Here is a 22,808-nt window from a genome sequence, read left to right as displayed (position 1 = left end):
TACATGTTTGTGTTTGTTTTTAATCCACTATATCCATAGTTTACTCCCTAGGTCTTCAATAGAGGGTTTGCAACCCCTATGGGGTCCTCAGAGTTGCAGCAGTTGTAAAGTTGTTTGTTAATTTAATTTAAGTTTTACTTCAAGGTTTTTTTTTTGTTGTTGTTTTTTCAAAAATTAAAATATTTCTGAAAATACACAAGAAAAAGATTTTAACAGAAATTTCAGCAAAGAAATCTTCATCTATTAATATATATACATATATATATATATAAATTTGAAGTACACAGCATAATAGCGCATTTACTCGGGTTTTTCAAATACGGCTAAACCCACTAAAATAGGCTGTAGACTGCTTTCCCATTGCCATTAGAGCAGAAGAAAGTATGCCTTTCTCTCTCTCTCTCTCTCTCTCTCTCTCTCTCTCTCTCTCTATATATATATATATATATATATATATATATATATATATATATATATATATATATACTTTTTTTTTAATTACACCAATTGTTGAAACTTTGTCTCAGTGGTGTAGCCGTAGCTAGCTGTCAAAGATAGCTGATCTTTCTGCATATGCATAGCTCTTATCGGGTAGGGGCTCGCATCGGGTCTTTCCCTTACAGACATCTGTTACGGCCACAGCTAACCCCCTCTCCTCATAATAACCCTTCTTCTGTTGCTCTGTTTATGTACAGTAGGATGTTTAGTCCCCTGATTGATTGGCTTCTCTTTGGAAGGTTTGTTTTTGCCTTGAGGTGAAGTTTGTAATTGGAGCGTCAGCCTCCACCAATCATCAGTTGCAGCACCAGCTTGGACCCCAAGACTTTACAAAGGCCTGGCCAGCTTCATTACATTGTAATGCGGCTGGAAATCTTCTTGTCATTCTTGTCATTCTCCGTAGTGACAGCTCAGCCTTTATGCACTATACATGTTATATTAAAATTTCAAAACATTCAGCTTGACCTATGTTATTATCCACGTATAAATTCGTAATAATGACATCGAAAGGTAATGAGACATAGAAAGCATTGAAATGTATGGACTCTGTCTGCTCAGCCTCTGGTTTATTTATGTCTCAGCCAGTGTAGCTATGAGAACACACTCCATCCAAAACTTGAAATCTTCATTGCTTACCACTGAATAACTACTGCTGAGCACATAATGATAATATTCATGATTTTTGAGTTATGATAAGTCGCATGTACATTAAAGGCTACAGAGTTCAGTTCACTCTGACTTTACTTCTTTCTATTCTATTTATAGATACACAACATGGCACAATAGTCAATCACACGTACACCTCTTATAATGAAAACATTTATACTTTATGAGATATTGGATAAATATGAACCTGCTCAAACCCCATTAGATCCCATTTCCATTTTACATGTGCAGTATAATGCCATTTGGCTCATTTTAAGTTATTAATTTTTTTGCAGCCTATAGGGTCATATTCAGTCTGAGAAATCACTTATGATATACACAAACTCTATTGAAGTTAGCTCAAGCACACATAAGCTCATAATTAAAGACTGCATTATATACTGCATGGAGTCTATTGGGCTTGCAGCCATTGTATGAACTCTATTCAAATCACTTAAAGCCACAACAGTATATATGGGTTCAGTCATGCAGCCCGTGCTGCTACCACTTGACTATACAGTTTAATTTCCTCAGAGTGGCCCTCTGATCTAATGATTACTTTAATGTGAGCCATAAAATGCATGTAAGTGCTAAAGAGTCTAATTTTCTCCTGCCAGTAACCGAGTACATTATATAGCACTGACTTTCAGAATTTACAAGCCACATAATCCCAAGTCCTGCATTAGGAGTTTTTATTTGAAAAGTTCAAATGTGACATCAAAATGTGATATAATAAAAAGTACAAGTGATCAATATGCAGAATTACCCCTTTTAGACGTCAACACGTTACATTATTGCATTGCTATCATAGATGCATTAGTATGTAAGCAATATATTGATTGTTACAGGTGGAGGTTGTTGGGTATTTTGATATTTAATCATGTATCGTGTTTTACACTGAGCATCAGTTTTACAGTTAAAATCTTCATTAACTTGCAAATGAACTAGGGCCTGCGGTTGATTTATGGTACAATACTACAATACTTTGAAGTGTATTGGCGTGTAAAGGAGTAGAAATCCACTACATATACTGTCAGACTGTAGCCTAAAAATCAATTATCATGATACATTTTTGTATAATATAATATAATATAGAATAATATAATAGCATGACATAAGCTTCATCAGCAGAATAAAATATAATAAAATAAAATAATAGATATAATAAACATTTTGTGAGATTGCTCTCTCAAACAATGTAATGTAATACAATTTTATACAATCATGAATAATTAACTGACATAACTTATATAGCCATAGCCATGCGGTCAGCATCCGGGGGGGGGGGACGACCTCATTTTCTATTTTATTATAGCAATACGAATATGCAATGACTGACAGCTACTACTGTCTGCATGAATTACACATGAAGCTCAGCATTAATGATTGACACTTTTATTAAACTTTATGTGGGCAATCTAACAAATAAAATACAACAATACAACAATGATACAGCTCATGAATCACCCATTTTATATTCTACTGTGGTTTTCTACTTTTTAAAACATTTGAAAGTCATTATTTTTATTATTTTACGTTTATTGCACCTCCCTACAGCAGTACAGGAACAGCCTCTGCAGGTATGGCAACTATACTTGGACAAACATCATGCAGAACTGCAATACACTGTAAAAAACAAACAAAAAAAATAAATAAACAAACAAACAAAAGCAAAACCGGTGGTAATTTGTTGTATTTTTGTTTTTATGTGCCGGATTACATATGATAATTTATTTCTATTCATATATTGATATTTTCACACATCTTCCCCTTTAAGCCTGATGACGTCACCCCTATTCAACAAACTGCACAACACGGAAGTCGTCAGTTCAACCCGTTTGGACGGAACGACTTTAGGAGCCAATGTTTTCCCTGTAGCACACGTAAGTAATACTCCAAAATACATGTAAATCCTTCTTTTAAATGTATTTTCTCATTCTGTCACCACAATACAAAGCTTTATGTCCGCCGTGACTTAACATGGCAACTGTGTGCACTGCGTGGTTTCACTTTCTAGTTAGCTGAAACTGACACAGCAGACACGGACAGAAACTTCAGGCAAACTACGCAGTAGAATAAAAACACTTGGTGCTAAAGAGACTCTGTTGGTTAAACATTTAAAGAAATGTTTCGTCTCTCAAAAACACTGTTTTTTGCTCCTAAAATACTGTAGGCCGAGCTTCCTGCCAGGTAACGTTAGCATTGGACCTTTCAGTGTGGTGAAGGCCAGAAACAGTATCATGACAGGCCAAACTGTTAACACCCATACAGGAAGAAATCCTTAAATTACCTTCTTAACACTTAAGGACTGCTCTTTATTTTTTTGACAGTTCTGGCTGTGTTCATGCATATGGCACACATTCTGGCAAAATTGTTTATTTTTGTTTATTGTTGGAATTTCCGACTAATTTCCCACAATAACTCTAAAATACACTGTGGAATCAAAATAGTTACAATCATGTTGTTAAATGCACAAAAATGCTCCACTGAAACCCATTAAAACAGCAATTTTTGATCCCACAGCCACCGAAGCATAAAAAAACCAGCATTGTATTATTTCTGGGTGTCATTCTGGGCTTTTGCCTTGGATTGTGTCATTTTTATAAAAACAAAAGTGGCATCATGACCAAAACCTGGCATTTAAATGGTTACAATTCTGTAAATTAATGAATATATGATATTGATTAGGACTGATGTTAGTTAAAATAATGAACTCCATGAAAGTAGAAAATCATGTGAATGTAAAATATTTTTTCATAGCCTGAAAGCTCATTTTGTGTGTAGAGTGGTATGCGTGTGAGTATTTGACACTGCATAAATATTAATGATGTATAAAAATCAATGTTATGGCTAATTATTGATATATCCTAGGCTATGATACTCAAAAAATAGCATTTAGTATATTGACAATAATTAAAAATGCATTAACATAATGAAAAAAACTGACATTTAAAGGGTTAAAATTCTAAAAATTAATCAATATTTGATATTTATGATTAGGACTAAATAAAAAATAACGAAATGAAAGTAGAAGGTGATATTAATGTATAATAATTTTTTAAGCTTGACTCTGATAAGTGCGCAGAGCGATACAAGTGTGTTTAATATTAAAGGGGGCCCTAAGGGTTAAACACAGAGCAAATAGAAATTATACTATTTGAAGTTGCCCGAAGTTTTCTTTAGCAGAATTACAACTACTGTAAACCCTAACTTGACTAAAAGCAAACGTGTAATGAGTTAAAAACAATAACTCAGACCTAATTTTTCTTTTTCAAACAAAAACAAATGGTGTGATTTCTCCTGTATGTTCAGGGATTGACAAGAATTGTTCTTTTAAAAATGTTAATTTAAAGCAACATTTCATTAAATGTAACATATAACCAATCATGAAATTTTTTTATGGCAACTTGTGGTTTAACTGCTTATAGTTCACCCAGGAACTTGCACTACTTTGTGAAAGTATTTAAAAGCACAGTTAATCAATTAAATGCAACAAAAGTGTTTACATTTACATTTATACCATGTGCATTTACTTGTCTGCGGTATTGAAAAAACATGACTGGATGGAGAATCTCACCTTTATTTTAGCTATTTTCAGGAAGACGAATTTTTACACCTACGTCCATGTTTAATTTATAGTAATAAAACATTTGTTCAACTGAAAAAAAAACAACTCTTATTTTCATTAATTTAGGGGTAATAATTCTGTAATACCATGAAACAACAATTCTTTCTAAGGGACTGTTATTGTAAAAAATCTCATACTTTTGCAACCCTGTTACGTTTATCATAAAAAAAATCACACTGTAAGTAAAGAACAGGGTCAAACATTTGCATCAAATGCAATTTTTCATGTTTTTTACAACAACATCCTGAAATTTTCCAAAAATAGTCATTTCAAATTTTGGAAAAGTCAGTCTGTGTTATGAAATTGAAATTGTACATTGTACAGTGCTCTTTCATAAATAACCTTCCACATAATGAAGCATAACTGAAATTGATTGTCTGTACCTTTTGACATTTCATTTAACATCCTGTTTGTTTCTTGATTTTTCCTTGCGTTCCGTCTCTCCCTTCATGTGTGCCAGCTAGCTGAAATTATGTTTGAATAGCGTTTGTGCCTGATTTTTTTGAAAAACGCTGGGTATGTAGGGCAAGGAGAAAAGACAAGCTATTATGGTTCCTCAAAATGTCTAGCAAAAGTTTAGAAATTTAACCCATGCAAATGTGTGGGAACTTTAAATAGAAGTATTGCCCAGTCCCAAGTGCTTTCTCACCCGTCAGGCACTGACATGGACGCCAGAGGAGTGGACTTTCTGCCTAACTCACAGTTTTAACATAGAGACAGGAAGCTGTGAACAAAGGACTTAAACTTTAAACTGCTTTAACTGGTGTGATCTGACCTGTGTGTTTCTCAGGATGCCTGCTGAAAGCCCGGAGGAGAGGACGCTGGAGGTGCTGGCGCTGCCAGCAGCAGTGGATGAGGAGCTGCTCTTCCTCTACTTTGAGAATAAGCGGCGCTCTGGAGGAGGTCCACTCGTCTCCGTGGAGAAGAAAGATGACCGTGCCGTGCTGGTGTTTGAAGAGGCAGAAGGTAAGAAGCAACGAGGGGGCAGTTTTTGTGGCCAATATTTGGCATTTTGCTGATAATCCGTATTTTATGTAATAATCGCCAATTAAATTAATTAATTAAAAAGTGTTGTCAGCATGGGAGGAAATTTTACTTTGTAAAATTTCTGTGGGCTATTTTTATTTATTCCTTTTTTCTATTTATATAAGTTTTCACTTGACTTTATGAAAAAAAAGTTGCTGGGAACTTGCTGTTGAATGTTTCAATTTTGATAAAACTCCTAATATTGACAGAAAGATTTCCATTTTTCAGTTCCAAATATTGGTTATCGGTCCTATTAACTATTACTAATTGGTATCGGCCCTGAAAAACCAGTATTGGTCAACCCCTTATAGCAACATAAATTATATTTGTGGCATGTTTTTTCAATAATGCGGCTTTTAAAATATCTCATGGTCTTCATCCATTTCATTCATTTTTCATGCATATACTATATGCTGAATTTGCCTTTATTTCTGTTGCAATCATTTTGACAGCTGCAACAAGAGTGCTGTCCAAAGGGAACCACGTTCTGCACAATGTCGAGCTAACTCTGAGGAAACCCGCCTCAAAGGACCCGTGTCGGCTGCTGCTACGGGGGATCAACCCCAACACCTGCACGGAGATGATAGAGCTGTATGTGGAGAACATGATGGGGCTGAACGTGCCTGACTACACTCTGCATCCTTCACCAGGGAGAGATCTCATCCTCATTCACCTCAGCCAGCCCTTCTCGAAAGGTGTGCACATGGTTTCTTTCTTCTTAAGACTGTTGTCACTGTCTTTCATGACATTGTTTTTTTGTTTTTTCCTTTTTGTAGATTTCCAGAAACTTAGCGCTAAAATCTCCCAGAGGAAACTCGACGGGGCCGCGGTGACTCTTGAGCAGACTGAGCAAACTGACTCGGTGTTGGTGGAGAACCTGCACCCCGGCACCACCTCAGACACGATCACTTTGTACTTTGAGAGCGCTCGAGGCGGGAATCAGAAGGTGAAGGAGGTGAAGATGCTGTCAGAGGGTGCAGCCAAGGTTTCCTTTCTCAATTATGAGTGTAAGTTTTCTACCATACAACCTTTAAAGCTATTGTTGCTGCATTGTAGTTTTAAAAAACAAACAAGGAAATGACTTTAAAAAAATGCTTAGAAATAATGATAATTCTGAAACACAACTTTATTTATATAATTATGATAATAATTAATTAAGTTTTCTGGGCATTTTCCATATATATATATATATATATATATATATATATATATATATATATATATAATACAATTCAAATTCATTGTTTTTTTTGGGGGTTTTTTTAAATGTATTTTTAATATAATCTATCACATTTCTTGCTAAGTTTCTCATAGCCTTTTCCCCATATTTTGTAAAGAAATCGTAACAATTTGCCCAATTCTGTCCAGAGGTTGAGATACTTATAAAAAGGCATCTGAATGCAGCACAAGAAAAGTGATGTCCATCCAGGTTTCAAAGGGTTAATCAATCAATTTATGAATTTGTCATGTGAAATCTTTACTATAATCCTACAAGGTACAATTGGGAAAAAAAAAAAAGTTGTCCCATCAGCTCTCTAAACCTGTGCATTGCAGGTGAGTCGCTTTACTGCTCTTCTTACATTCACTACATTTACATGCACAACATATTCCAGTTTTTGCCCTTATTAGATAAAAGACAACATTCCCACAAAGCTGTTTACATAGCTAATGGAAATTAATATTCCACTAATATTCTTATTTACATGCAGTGGTGCGTACTCCAATTAACACACCCTAATGTGTCGTTAATCATGTCAAAATGTAGGAAAAGTGGAACAGCTGGTGCAGCTTGTGTCATTTTGCCTCTTTGCATCAAAATTTCCACCAGTAGCAGACCAGTTCAACAGTCACTCTCTCATTCTGTCTATTTTTCTCAAAAATATCAATTCATGGATACATTTTAATTCTGAATATTTGAAATGGTTTCAATACTCATTTCCGTAGTATCAGTGCCAGCTCCTCTTTGTTGCTTCCTCTTATTGTTCATGTTTACTGCGGTCAGTCTGCTGTTCTCTGCTACCAGCCAACACAAGAAAAGTCATCATTGGCATCTTATTAGCTTATGTTTTTTTTAACAAAAATCTTAAACTGGAAGGAAGGTTATAAGAGACTTAGGAAGAAATTACCCAAAAAAATAGCCTCAAAATTGTAAAAACAATTACAAGAAATATACCTAAAGATTAGCAAAAACTAAAAAAATGAAGAGTGAATAAAAAGTTTAAGAAAGTTTTAAAAAATAAAAATAAAAAAACAAGGGAATGACCAGTAAAAAAATAAATCATAAAAATAATTTTTAAAAAAGAAATAATGTAAACTATGTAAGATAATTTTAGCTATACATTTTTGGACATTTAAAAAAAAATGTATATAAATTTACTAATTTCTTACCTTGATGTCTCACTGCATTTTTTCCTGTGTTTTCAAAAGAAAGCGAGCCACTTTGCTGAGGATTCGAAGGTTAACATACATGTGCAGGTGTCTAAACATAGCACATGGAAAGTTATGTCGATTCAGGTTGTAATATATTCGGACGATTATCATTCATTTTAAAAAATGCCTGTATATTTTTTGCAGCTTTGGGCCCTGTCCTGGATCACCCGCATAAACTGGAAGGTGCTGATCTCGTTGTGATGCCGTACTTCTACTTCCTTCAATGCAAAGAAACATCAGCATCACAAGACTCTAGAACTGGAAGCCAAAACATGACTGAGACAAACTCCCAGGATGTTCCCATGCAGACCAGTCCTCCAGTGGAGGCCCAGTCAAACAGTCCGTCCTCCCTTCAGACAGCGTCAGAGCCTCTTGTTGCACATGAAGCTGTAGAAGAAGCAACAGCAGTAGAAGAAGTTGCAGAGGAAGTCATGGAGCAACAAACAGAGGAAGAAGAAATATTATCAAAACGTATTGCTATTGCTGATCCAGTAAAACTCGATTTGTTTAAACTCAGCACTTTTCTAAATGACACTGAAAAGGCTCACCCAGATTTCACCATCCAGATCCAAGACAGTGGCGTCCACATCACCGGGACTGACAGACTAAAGGTTGAGCAGATAGAACACGCCATCTTGGACTTTTTTGGCAATATGGCTCAAATTAATTTCACCCTCGAGTTAGAAAAAGCTCAGTTTCTTGATAGAAAAGATGTAAAAGATCGACTACTGCAGACCATGAAACAAAGTGGCTCGCCTGCTCTGTACGCTGTATCAGACTGTAACGCCGTGGTCACCTCCCTGTCTTTAAACTCTGCTAAGCAGGCATGTAGCTTTTTGAAATCCCAGTTGTGTCACTTCAGCATACCAGTGGACACGGAGCATGAGTGCATGTTATACTGCAGAGAGTGGTCCGAGTTCCTACAGGCTCTGGGCCTCTGCTCTGTGAAGGTGTCCGAACGAGGAGGGAATATTGATGTGTTCACCCTGAAAGGGATGGAGAGTGAAAAGCAGGCTGCAATCATGGAGTTTCTCACCACGCCAATTGAGAGGGAGACGGTGATCTCGATGGAGCCGGGCATGCTGAAATACATCCAGACCCACTGCCACCAGCTGCTGGCTGACATGGCACAAGTGTCCATCTTCCCACTGGAGGCCGAGGACATCTGTGGGTTAAAGGTACGAGGTGCATCAGTATCGCATGTTGAAGCAAAGACTGCAGTGGCGATTTAAGTGTTGTCAAAAATATCATTTTTTCAATACATAATGATTATCAATATAGATTCCAGCACATTTAAAAACAACAGAGTTGACCGAAGTGCTGTACATTGATAAATAAATTTTAAAAATTGATAAAAATAATAGATATAAAATAGCACAAATGACATAAAAGAGGACAAAAAACAAGAAAACCCAAGCTATTTATCATTTATGAATGTTTGAAAAGGTTCTCATTTTTGTGCATGGTGACAATACTATTAAAGCTACTGTCTTATTACTTTAGCATAACCGGGGGGAAAAGTTCAACTATGGTACCAGAGGCTTAAAATTATCGAATTTTTGTGGAAAATCAGTGCACTCGAGTCATAACCACAAGAACAAATGGATGTGAATGTAAAAATTTACGGAACATGTATCAAACAAATTATTGACGCGCCCACAGATCTACCTACGATGTTTATATGCCTCAGTGCCGGGCCGGCATTAGTCGTGGCGAGAGGCATTATGTTTTCAGGTTGTCCATTTGTCTGGCCATCTGTCCATCCATACGTCCATCCGTCCATCCCATTCTCATGAACGTGATATCCCAAATTTCTTCAAATTTTGCACAAATGCCCACTTTGAGTCAACGATGAACTGATTCAGTGCTCAAAGCAAGCAGGGGCGTGTCTAAATCTGATTGGCACCTCAGGTGCCGCCCAATAATGATTGGCTGTCTGCCCAGTCAGTTTGAACTGTTTGACAAACAAACTGAGAGGAAGTAATGTGCCTAACCTGCAAAAAAAAGCCACAGAAGAGGAAGAAGATCTGTTTTGATTTGGAGCAGAGCTGCTGTAAGCTGTGTGCGGTATATGATGTGTTCATCATTTTGTAGTAGTGTTCCATTTCTCAGCAAATAATTTCATTTACTGTTAAGTGCACTATAAAATACCCACAATGCACAGCAAATTTCAGTGTACATACGACGTACCCTAGATTTTACTCTGGTATACCACATTGCGATTTGGTCGCATATTTCCGGAGGAAGAAAATTCCAGTGCAGTGTCCAAAATCTAATTCAGTTATTTCCTTTATAGTTAACAATTTAATACATACAACATGGAGAACAGCATGCAATGACACTGCATTGTTAGTGTTTAAAGTAGGAATGGGTAGTGGAAACAAAAATGGATAAAGATGAAAGCTATGCTGACGCCTGTGCTCGCAGCAGCATTTCATACCTGCATAGGTCATAGGTCACTGTGACCTTGAGTTCATCTCATTCTCGTGAATACGATATCTCAAGAAGGCCTTGAGGGAATTTCTTCAAATTTGGTACAAGCGTCCACTTGGACTCAAGAATTAATTTATGATATTTTGGTGGTTAAAGGTCAAGGTCACTGTGACCTAACTAAACATGTTTTTGCCCATAACTCAAGAATTAGTATGCAAGTTATGGCAAAATTTCACACAGATGTCCTTAAGGATATAATGATGAAGTCAGGACATTTCATATCTAAAAGGTCAAAGTTTAACTTCACCGTGACATCATATTGTTCTGCAAAACATTTTCGAGCCATTACGCATCCATGTTTTAATTGCAACTTGACTGGTTTGCAGATTAGGTTTTTATTTTTTCCTTTTTATTTTTAAAAAGCAAGCTAATGTGTCATGGCAGGTGGTATAAGACAATCAGTCTGTAGCCTGCTATTAAAAACTGGAACAACTGGAAGCCTGTTCATATTCTGCAAGAGAACAGTTAATGCCATTAGCTAAGCTAATTAAATACATAACTGGGCTTACTGATGCATTCAAAACAACTCAACTTGAGACAATTCAGGCTCCAGAATGACAACTTGCTCACAAGACATGTTCATCATGGCCAGTATTATTGACTGGAAAAAGGTCACATGAGAAGAAATGAATAAACACAGACGTGGGATCCATATTTTGCTCTCTTGATTATGTCGGGAAATGAAAAAAGACAGTACAAACTAAAACCAACTACTAATTCCAAGCCTCCCAGAATCGTCAAGTAATTGTGCATTATGGCACTTTTTGGACTCACTGAATGTACATAATACAGAGCTAAGCTCTATGTATTTGACAACTGTAAAAAGTTTTTCTATTTCAATCTATGGTGTCAAATTATGGAATATTTTAAAGATAGAGTCAAAGCAATGTTCAAACATGAACTGATTTAAAAACATGTACAAGGATATGATTTTCTTGAAATGCATGGCTGAATAAAGGATTTGACAGTCCTCAGTTGTTTACAGGGATTATTGTATAATTATTTATTTTGTACTATTATTTCCTTTTTTCTCTGTTCCTCTTTTTGTGTAAATAACAATGTAAATATTTGAAAATTCAATCTATACAAAAATGGAAGCGTGTCAATTAGTTTTCAATAACTGATGTAGAGAGGATAGGATTGATTAAGTCTACACTTATTCCCACTCCTTTTCGGATATGCCTCTATGTTTGTGCGTGTTTATATGTTTACTCTTACCTTTCCTTTTTTAAATTTTTTTTTTACATGTCCGAAATGAATTTTTATAAAAAACGGTTAGGTTGTAGAAATAGAAATATTGTACATCCAGCAACGCCATATTAACATCTGCTGCTGTAATAGCATTGCTTTTAAAATTCCCACACTCATCACGTTTCTTCTTTTTTTTTTTGTCGTTTTTTGTGAATGGACCTGATAGATCCACGGCCCTGCCACCGCTTGTCAAATGGCCGAGGAGGTGTTAAAAGACGTGGTTTCCTCCATCTGCACCAGAACCATCACAGTAAATGCTCCAGGAGTGACGCGCTTTTTAACGGAGAAGGAGTGCCAGAGCATCCTGAAGGAGATGGAGACAAAGTTTCAGGTCTACATCATCGCAAAGCAGGTGCCCTGGGAGTATCTGCCACACCAGGTAACGTCACCATGCAACAGAGCAAAGCTTTTCTTCTGTGTTTTTGAGGCTGTTGTATACAACTTCATTCTTCCACTCCTCCTCTCAGTTGGCCAGTTAAACCAGTTGCCATCTGTGTTGATGAGCAGTTTGGAGGCCTTGTGGAGTCTAGCCCGAGGCTGAGTTCACAAGGCAGAAGTGAAACACTGATGCTTCCAAACACATCTTGCCTGCTGAATGTTTTGTTGTACTCCCTTAACTTACTTCTGCTTTGTTGTCAGACTCAGCTCAATGGCCACATGAATGTTTATGTTCCCAAATGTTAGAAAGATCATAGAAAAACCAGGTTCAGGCTTAAGGGCAGGATGAAGGCTTTAATGCATATCAGAAGCAAACATAGATTAACAGTGTGTTATATTCAAACACATAGATACGGTTATTCCTGTTTAAAGACCATTAACTACATTACTGCTGGCATTTTCTAAAGCATCAGTGTGGAGATTGATGAATGCACCCTTCAGTCACTGGTCTCAGTGAAGGCCTTTATGCTGTGAGAATTAAAAAAGAGAGAGAGAACATAAAATTTGGCTTTAGTTTTTGTTATAATAATAATAAAAATAATACGAATTTATATGAAACCTTTAAAAACAGAGTTGACAAAGTGCCTTGACAAACAAGACAAAACAGAAGCAAAATGGGTTTCTTGCAGAGGCAAAATAATTATGAGCCAAACAATAAGATTAAGTTTAACAAGAGAGTAACAATTATGAAACAAAAAATAACAATAATAACCCGTACCAATAAGAGTAAATACAATTCAACGAATATAAGCAATAAACACAGAAATAATATTACTAATAACAGAATTAAACACGATCAATACAGAATAAAAGAAAACATTAAAAGACAAACTAAAATAGATGAATTAATAAAGATGACTTCACATGAAAGCAAGTCTATAAAAACTGGTTTTAAGAAGTAATTTTAAAGAAGTTACTGATTCTGCTAGCTTTATCTCCTTGGACAGGTCGCTCCAAAGCTGAGGCACCCTGATGGAAAAAGCACCTTTTGTCTTAAGCCTTGAGTTTGGGACAGCCAGAAGGGCCCCACCTGAGGATCTGAGGCTGGCTGATTAAGCAGTCAACATTTCTGTTGTGCAGCCTGGGGCCAAACCTAAATGAGCTTAAAAAATGATCAGCAATAATAATGGAATGGGGAGTAAGGGTTGTTTGTGGATAATGAATGCATATTCCTGTTGGAAACGTTAACATCTGAAATGTTACAAAACAGTAACCATATAATGCAAAAAAAGAGTACTCTATTTACATTATGTTTTTCATAATGTCCACTGGCACTTATTGTATGTTTTTCGGGGAGTGATTATTCTGGCGACGTAGTATGTAAAGGCTTTTCTGCGGCTCGCTTTCCAGTCTTATCGCAGCTGAAGCAGGTTTCTTTCACTCACCAACAAGGGAGCTTGTTGGTGAGTAAAAGCTTTACCGCTTTGCCGAAAATGTCACTTTGATATAAAGTCATGTTTCTACCAAACACTATAGGTGTAGCACTCTTAGAACTATATATAAGCCAGACAGACATGTACCTAAATTGTAGATCTGTTTTTGCGTTTCCATCAGAGTTGGACATTATCACCAGCCACCAGCCAAATGCTGGTAAAATATGCAAGAGGGTGCTACATTTGCTTCAATTACTCACCAAAACACAATAGTAGTCTGTCTCTAATTGAGGTTAACTGGCTCAGTTTTGAATGATTTTCATGAAATGTGTTGTGTTAAACATCAGAAAGTAAACATGATAGTGGATACTTGTTTGAAATAATTTCAGTTACTGGAGGAAATCTAATCAGCTCGATGTCAAAACAGTAATCTTGTGAATAGTCGCAATACTGGGACATTCAGGCTCCGACTCATCAATAAGCAACATCCAGTCATGGAGTGTAAAGTACATTTATTCAAGTACAGTTCTTGAGTATTTGCATTTTCTGCTACTTTAAATTTCATATAGCTTAATCTAATTCAACTCCATACTTCCACTAGAAACATTACACACATGTAATAATCTACACACGATGCACCATGTACATCAGAGCTCTAATGTGCAGCAGGATGCAGCAAACCAGCAACACTGTATCCATGTTTCTTTATCTATCTATGAGTGTTAGGGATATTTCAAGCAAGCTAGTGAGCAAGCTTGAGATGGATACCAATTACTGGGATATATATATATATATATATATATATATATATATATATATATATATATATATATATATATATATATATATATATATATATATATATATTACAGTTATACATAGCATTAAGTAAGGAATAAAAGTTTCTTGTAGCAGAAACATTTGGTGATTGTATTTTTTTTATTTCAGGACATTTTTGAAACTGCCTGGAACATTATGTCTCACAAAAACTTCCAGAAAGTGTCTGCAGATGGATCTCCACAGGATTTAAAATCTGATTCAATGCAGACTGATCACAATGGAGCTCCAAACAAAGGTAATATCCATCTCCTCAATATCGTTTCAATTTTCTATGCAGTTTAACACTTTAAAATTCCTTTGAAATTATGTGAAAGAATTTGTTGGAACAACTTAATTTTTAATCAATAATTAATAATTGTTCATAAATATGGTGATGTAGTACATAACACTTTTTTTTAAGATAATATAGAAAACTTAAACAAATTAACTTGTTTTGGTTATCAACTTAAAATATGAACTTGTGTTCATAATTATGGTAATTAGGTATTTTATTACCATATTTGTGAACACACATTTTTAATTAATAATAATAACAATAATAAACTTTATTAATGAGCACTTTTCATACAAGGAATGCAGCTCAAAGTGCTTCACAATAAAAAAATGCAACACAAAATTTTTTTTAAAAAAAGTTTCAGTTAAATCCTCATAAAAATTTAGTTTTTCACATTATTTAAAATACATTGTTAAATGTTACGGATGGTAACCATAATTATGAATACACATTTTAAAGTTGATTACTAGTTAAAATTAATTTGGTCCAACAAATGTTTTTCCACATTATTTAAAAGGCATTTTAAAGTGTAAAAACTATTAAAAAACTAACTGTTTTTCTCTTTTAGGGCTTTTAGAGGAGGCAAAGAGAATCGTCTCAGCCGTCGATGGAAGAGTGCAAAAGGGTGTGTCCAGTTCAGACCAAGTCGATGACATGGATGATGTGGACCTGTACACAGCAGGTGAACCCACCAGCCTTGCAGACCAGGACCCTTCTGCAATAGATATTGATACTTCCCAGCTCTCCGCTGAAGGGAACGCTGCGAGTGAGTTACTCCAGATGGATAATGGAGAACTTGGCCTTTCTAGCAACCTGGAAGAAGAGGCCCAACTGTCTTTAGCCATCCAGTACTCTATGGAGTCGAGTCATTGGTCCCAGGAGGATGAGGAAGAACAGCTGCAGAAGGCCTTGGAGCTGTCCAAGAAGATGATCCAACAAGACGCCTCTTCTCGTAGTACTGACAAGAGTCCCAAGGAGAAGAAAGACATCAACCTTACCTTACAAGATGCCATCAAGGCAGCCAACACTGTACAGATACAAGTGTATGCAGGATACCCCTGTGACCTGATTCGGGTAGACATAGCTTTCGGGAAAAAGGTCTCCCAGAGACAGGTGGAGGAGAAACTGGAGCACAGGACTGTGAAGAACATGTCCGAGTACCACAGGAAGTGTCTAGACATGATCAAGAGGAAGCACGCAGTCGAGATTCAAGTTCAGGGCACCATAATCACCGTTTCTGGCTTCAAGGACTATGTTGTCGGAGGAGTGTATGACGTGAAACTGCTGCTGGAGAAAATCTCCAATTCTGTATCCGATCAGGAAATCCTGAGGACTGTCCAGTGGGTGTATCATGACCCAGACTCTTCTGGCATGACTCCTTATTCACCTGAAGCCACTGTCTTCATCGAGAACGCTTTGAGGATGAGGCTGAAGAAAGTCGATATCTTGCTGGACAATCAGCCACACACCATCAACTTTGAGAAGATGCAAGAGTACAGCATAGCATCGGGGAAGGCTGTGAAAATCTCCAGGAAGTTGCCCGCATTAGGGGATTTGGATGGCGATGTACCAGGTAAAGGGAACTTTATGGGGTTCTTGTACTTCATGTTTACTGCAAAATGATCCTTCTGTGTATTGCATCCCCCAAAAAAAATTAACATTAAGAAGTTGGCTAGCTAATGCAGACGCCATCATCTTCTTAACAAGTGCATGTCTCTCTGTCAGTTGAAACAAGTGTTGGACCGTACTGTGTTTTTTTTTTAATTATTTTGTAAATTTGTGTAATTAAGTGTTTTCCTTCATAAAATGCTAAGCTACACTATGAAGTTCCATTAGGCAGCTGAAATTGTCAATGTTAGCCCCTTTTAGGTGGGTTTATACAATGAAGCTATACAATACAGATGCAGCTGAGGGAAGAATTTGCGAGGGGGGAAACAGTCCTTTTCTTAAGTCTGTAAATGCTGGGAAAGCTCGTTTTTTAAACTAAAATAACAGTCAGAGACTATTGCATTTACTATTGGTATGATTAATTGAACTTCCCGTAATATCAGTCCCCCTCTGCCGTTAACGCTTTGATGTGATAGACGAGCATGTTTTAGTGGATTCCTTGCACAATTTAAGACATAGTAGAGCAGAAGTTACTCAACATCAGCCAATGCTTTGATGATGTGCTATAACGTTATCGTGCAGGGATTTGCAGTCTAAAGAACTACAAGTCCTTGGAGGCTCACAGCTTTCACCATTAGTAAAATAATCTAACTCTGTTTGATTATATTCTATTTGTTTAACTGGAAACAGCCCGGAAATTGCCATTGCCAAACCCACCAGGCTCTGTTTAAATAAAAAGTCAGTTTTGTTTTAATTCTTTTGATTTTGAATGAAGTGTGTTTTACTGTGTGTTTTTTTAAATTAATGTTAATTTAAATGAAGTCTGGTGGGTTTAATAATGGCTCCTCACCAAAAAGGTCTATCAGCGCAAGATCCTTTCAATAATCTTGTCATACTTAAATAACAATCTGAGTCTGTCAGTGGCAAAAACAAGCACTCTTAGTGCACATAACTTGACAGTACCCTGAGTGTTTACATTCTAGCCTGGTCACTGCTGGCTGCAGCGCTTTCACTTGCTTTCACTTACTGAACCAGTCTCGAAAAATCTAGTTCCTGTTAGTCACTTAGACACAAAAACTTGAGAAATAGGGTCCAGGTTGTAAAATACCCTTTAACTCTGGATTTTGAAGTTCATTTGATGTGCAAAATGCCACAAAGCAACTCTGTCTTTAAAAGTGCGCATGCACCAACGTGCATACAGCCTGTTGTAGTCGCCCCTGTGTGTTGTCTTACTTTTTCCTGCTTTTAGCTGTTTTATTTTAAAGTGCTTGTTCTATTTTTTAACTAGTAACTTATAACCTATAAATCTTTATATTTTTATTTGTGCTCCCAACAGCATTATTTATTCATGTATTCATTGATATTTTTGATCAGTCCAATCATCTTTTCCTGCCGTTTGCCAGATTTGGGGCTCCATACTTATGTTGATAAATGATATAGAATATAAATGTAACCTAAGAGCTCAATGCTTTGTTAACAGAAGAGGAATACTCTCTGCTGTCAAACCTGCCCGACGCAACCAAAGTCGATGAGGAATCTGATGAATTTCAGAACGTGGTGAAGAGTTTCTATGAGACCATCCAGGAATACCACAGCAAAATCAGAATCATACAGGTAAAAAAATGAGCTACATATATGGCAACAAATTGTTTGGTGTTACAATTACGCTTACATTTTCTCTCAGGTGGAGAAGCTCATGAACCGACTTCTGTACAACCAGTATAAACTGAAGAAGGCGAGCGTAGTGCAGCGCGCCACTTATCCGGAGGTTGAACGGACTCTGTATCACGGCACCAGCGAGACGAGTGTGAAAGAAATCTGCGTTCACGGATTCAACAGAAGCTTCTGTGGAAAGAATGGTGAGCTTTTGATACAGTTGTTTAGCAGGGTTCATACGGTCATGAGAAAAATGAAAATTTCATGGAATTTGCAATTAGCAAGGTTTTGGAAAATTAAATATACGCTGAAAGTTATGGAAAAGTCACACAGTCATTGAACACATGATGTGTTCAATGTCTATTGTAAATGTGAAAATCCAAAGATAATTTCTTTTTTACAGTTTTTTAAAATTACCAATAAAAATCACCATAAAAAATGTTAAAGGGAAAAAAAAACAAAATGCCTAAAATTTTAAGAAACAAAATCACCTAAAATGTTCAAAGAAAAAAAAAGCCAAACATTTTCATTTTTAATGAAAATAAAATTGCCAAAAGTTTTTCTTTAAAAATCCCCAAAAAATGAAACAAAATTGATTTAAAACTTGCCAAATAATTTTAAAGAAAAAAAGGCTTGATTGTTTTCAGAAATAATAAGCCTTTTTTTTTAATCAGCGATAAAATAAATCCTAAATACGGTCATTTAAAGTTGTATGCCCCTCCCCACTGCTTAAAAAAATATTTAACATGCCTCCCACTGGATAAATCATGAAAAGTCCCTTAGTTATATTTAAATACTCAGTTCTAAACCTGTTCTGAATTCACTATTTTTAAAATAATATACATTTTTTAAAAAGCTGTTATATAGTCAAAAAGAACAGATAAGTATTGATGGTCGTTTTAGAGAATTTATCATCTTTAAAGTTTGCCTCAAATTCTGACATCTCTGTTTCTCCACGCAGCCACCGTCTATGGTCAGGGGGTGTATTTCGCCGTCAATTCCGCGCTGTCTGTCCAGGATCAGTACTCACCCCCAAATGCAGATGGACACAAGTTTGTTTTCGTGTCAAAGGTTCTGACTGGAGACTACACCAAAGGCTGCCACTCAATGAAGGCGGCCCCGCTGAAGGAGACGGGCGACATCCCGCTCAGATACGACAGCGTCACTGACGACATCACCAAGCCGACAATGTTTGTCATCTTCAACGACACGCAGGCTTTTCCTGAATATCTCATCACGTGCCAGAGAATCCACCGCTGAAGCAAAGTCGTCAGATAATAACGGACTGTTTTTGTTTTAATTACCTTAATTTTTAAAAGAGTGCATTTGATTTATAAAGGGCTGTTACAGTGTACAGTAGGAATTTTTTTAATGATTGAAATGTCATGAAGTACTTTTCTGATGACTGTTTATCAGTTTTTTCCCCTTTCTATCCTCAGTTTAGTCAAAAGAAACTCAAACAGCTAAACCCAAAAAAGTCCATTTTAATTAAGTAACCTTAAACATTCCCTTTAAAGCACAATAAGACTTAACTGCACCCTTAAATTCTCAGCAGTTATTGCATGGCATCTCACGTATATCAATACAGTCAACCTGGTACCACATCTCCACTGGTTAATCTCCTTGCATAAACTTGCAAGCATGCAAAGTATTTTATTTATTATTTTTGAAATAATGAAAAAAATCTGCAGCACATACATCTTGATTTTACTTAATACAGGTAATTGTATTAATGTGAATAAAGAGTTTTGATTTGTAATTTAGCGTGGTGACAGTGCTGGATATGCTGCTGTCAGTTTTAGAGGTTAATTCACACAATTTTTAATCTTTTTTTACAGCCCAGTTGCATGAAAAAATATCGACATTGTACGTTTCTGGAAACCATTGAGATGCTTCCATTAACTTAAACTTAATGTTTCAACAACACTGTGCTTAATATGCGGTTCCAAAAACCACTCTGTTACGGTGAATAAGAGATCATATTTTGGCTTAAAACACTATTCCCGGGGCTCACAATCCCAGCAGGAACAGCAGCAATGTCCTCATTTAAAAAAAAAAACAAAACACGTTACGTGCTTGAAAAGCTGCTAGAAAAACGGGGTCACTACAAAACACTGATGTTTGCTGCCTAACAAGCAGCAAAAAATGTAGCAATGACTCAGTGAATTACATTTTTTTGTTTGTTGGTCGTCAGCATTGGTCTGCAGCTTTGCAGGCGTCTCACTGAGCTGCCAGGCCATCCAGCTCCTTAGAGACGTTGATATGATACAAATAAAACGCACTAATGTAACGACTTTGTGCTTTGCAGAAACGAACAATGCCAACATTTAATTCTGGCGACTGGGCTGATGTTTCTTCAGTCATTAATGTTTGCATATAGAAGGTTTGACATGACCTAAATATAATCTATTTTTATTTGATTTTGGACTTAGTGCTTTGAGTTTCCCTCAAGTTCCGCTGTAGTGTCCTGCTTCTTCTTGGCCTTATGAGAAGATAACACTGAGAAATTCCCCAAAATGTAGTCACAGTAACAGCCTGGTGTGTCCCAGGTCCACTGAAGAACCTTGAAGAAAATGTCATTGAAAAATGATTACCTTTTTTACAAAGTTAGGCCCAGGTTGAAATGATCAAAATAGAATTATCCTCAACATAATATGGCTAATTATGATTTATTCTGAAGTTTTAAGCAATTTGTGCTCTATTGTAAATGCTAAGCCTTGCACATCTGTGTCCCTAAAAGGAATGCATATTCCTATTGTAATAAAAAAAAATATCTTTGAGTTAAGCTGTGTGCACCTGGTGCAAAACATGTGATGGGTTTATCCCTTATTCCTGCAGTGCACTGAACACAGGCTGTGATTATGGACACATGATTGATTACAGTGCCTCTTTTTTTTTGATTAATGAAGTTTTGGGGTTTTTAATATCTATGACTATTGTCCAGGAATGTGTTTACCAAAGATATTTTTTCAATTTGTTTGTTTTTCTTTTGTCTTTGTTTCCCCATTTCCCAAAGAAAACGGGGGAACAAATGCAGTCTTAAGAAAGATCATTATATTTTTTAAGAAAAATAAAGCATCTTAAAAATGACAAATCATTAGTTTTATGGGAACTTTTTTTTAAATCAGCCAGAGGTGAGCTTTTTTTTCTTTTCCTTTTTTTAGAAGACAGAATAAATTGCAGTCTTAAAAAAGATCAATATAATTTTTCAGACAAAGCGTCAAAAAAATGACTTACTATCATACGTTTTTTTTTTTTAATCAGCTTATGGTGAGCTTTAGTAAAATTTTATCTCAGGCTCCTGGCATATTATGTTCTCAGTCATATTTTCTAAAAATATGGCTTTGTATAGAATAGTTTCTTAGGAGACTATGGAGTAAAATTATTGCACACAACAGGCCACAAAAAAGTGACACGCAGTAGTCCACTGCCAACCTGTTTGCAGACCGTAAAATTGATCACTTAAATAGTAATTTCTGTTAATTGTGTCCTATTTCAGGCTCCTGTCTCCTTGTTAGGTTGTAGCATACAACAGCGGCAAACCATGAAGACTAAAATGCCCCTCACTGAGATCCCAATTACTCAAAGTAAGTGGTTCTGTACCCTTATTTATGAAGAGAAATTCTACTAATTTTGCCTTGAATAATGGCATAAACCTGGCATACTAAGGGACTGTTTGTCATTTATGAGAGGGAAGGGGCTGGTGCATTATGGGGAGACACCTGAAATATCAGTTAAGTACCAGGGAGAGAGTAATGTTTTTTATTTGGCTCAAGGGAGGGACAACTTCAAATGGTTGTTTATTGTATTAATTTTGAATATCCCACGAGCTCCAAAATCTACAAGTGGGTTTGGTTTGGTTTCTCAACAAAGTCAAACTATTATAGCCACAGAGAATGGTTACGGAGTATGGTTATTTATGTTTAAGGGAGGGTAATTTGTTTTCTTTAGTCACTCAGGGAGGCTCAATAAAAAATATTTGTAGCTCAAATGAGGCACTATATATACATTTATATACACACGCACACACACGCACACACACACACACACACACACACACACACACACACACACACACACATATATAAATATATCTGAAGGGGGAGAGATGGGTCAACTATTCAAGTTGAATTTATGCCAACACAAAAGATATGTCCATTATACAGACACCATAAGCACCAAAGAAGGAGACATGCAAAAAAAAAGAATAGTCATAAGCCATGTCGTCATAATTATATATTTAAAATTATTTTACAGAATTGTTATAATTTTCAAGGTCATTTCTAATTTTCTTGTTTGTTTTTTTTCCCTTTTTGGAGGGCACATTTTCCAGTGATTTTCTTGTACTTCTTTTTCTTCTTCTTCTTCTCCTTCTTTTGTTGCTCATTAGCTTCTTCCCATGTTTTTTTTCTTCTTTTAAACAGCGCATTTTTTAAATAAAGAAATTTGTCCAGGCTCTAAATTACTAAATAAATAATTTGATTGTATTTCCCTTCTTAGTTGAGCAACAATTTTGTGTGAAAGGAAATAAAAGGCCGTCCCATATAGATGCCTGTCCCAAATATAAGCCTGTTGAGGTCAATGATTTAAGGAAATATTAGCCTATTAATTGAAGTTTTACAGTATACCCTGAATGGGCAATGTATCG

At 36.2% G+C, this 22,808-nt stretch overlaps 1 protein-coding gene across 1 annotated transcript; it reads left to right on the top strand.

Moving 5' to 3' along the window:
* The first annotated feature begins 2,905 nt into the window (after positions 1 to 2,905).
* parp10 (poly(ADP-ribose) polymerase family member 10) lies at positions 2,906 to 21,254 on the top strand. Its single transcript, XM_042506442.2, has 11 exons — positions 2,906 to 3,026; positions 5,562 to 5,737; positions 6,250 to 6,492; positions 6,574 to 6,804; positions 8,372 to 9,405; positions 12,138 to 12,350; positions 14,731 to 14,857; positions 15,465 to 16,469; positions 17,985 to 18,118; positions 18,189 to 18,363; positions 19,122 to 21,254. The coding sequence occupies exons 2-11, from the start codon at positions 5,563 to 5,565 to the stop codon at positions 19,418 to 19,420; spliced, it is 3,636 nt and encodes a 1,211-aa protein (XP_042362376.2). The 5' UTR covers positions 2,906 to 3,026; position 5,562; the 3' UTR covers positions 19,421 to 21,254.
* Positions 21,255 to 22,808: the final 1,554 nt, after the last annotated feature.

The sequence above is a fragment of the Plectropomus leopardus genome, chromosome 17 (genome assembly GCF_026936395.1).
Source record: "Plectropomus leopardus strain MGB_pleo_1.0 chromosome 17, ASM2693639v1, whole genome shotgun sequence".
Taxonomy (NCBI): Eukaryota; Metazoa; Chordata; class Actinopteri; order Perciformes; family Serranidae; genus Plectropomus; species Plectropomus leopardus.
Note: the sequence above shows the minus strand (reverse complement) of the source record. Positions and strands in the feature narration are given on the sequence as shown.

What these genes read in the sequence shown, in the direction of transcription:
- parp10 (XM_042506442.2), top strand. Translation starts at nt 5,563, where the DNA reads ATGCCTGCTGAAAGCCCGGAGGAGAGGACGCTGGAGGTGCTGGCGCTG. An exon ending in TTCCTTTCTCAATTATGAGT is followed by an intron (nt 6,805 to 8,371) that starts GTAAGTTTTCTA and finishes TATTTTTTGCAG; the next exon opens with CTTTGGGCCCTGTCCTGGAT. An exon ending in CAATGGAGCTCCAAACAAAG is followed by an intron (nt 14,858 to 15,464) that starts GTAATATCCATC and finishes TTTCTCTTTTAG; the next exon opens with GGCTTTTAGAGGAGGCAAAG.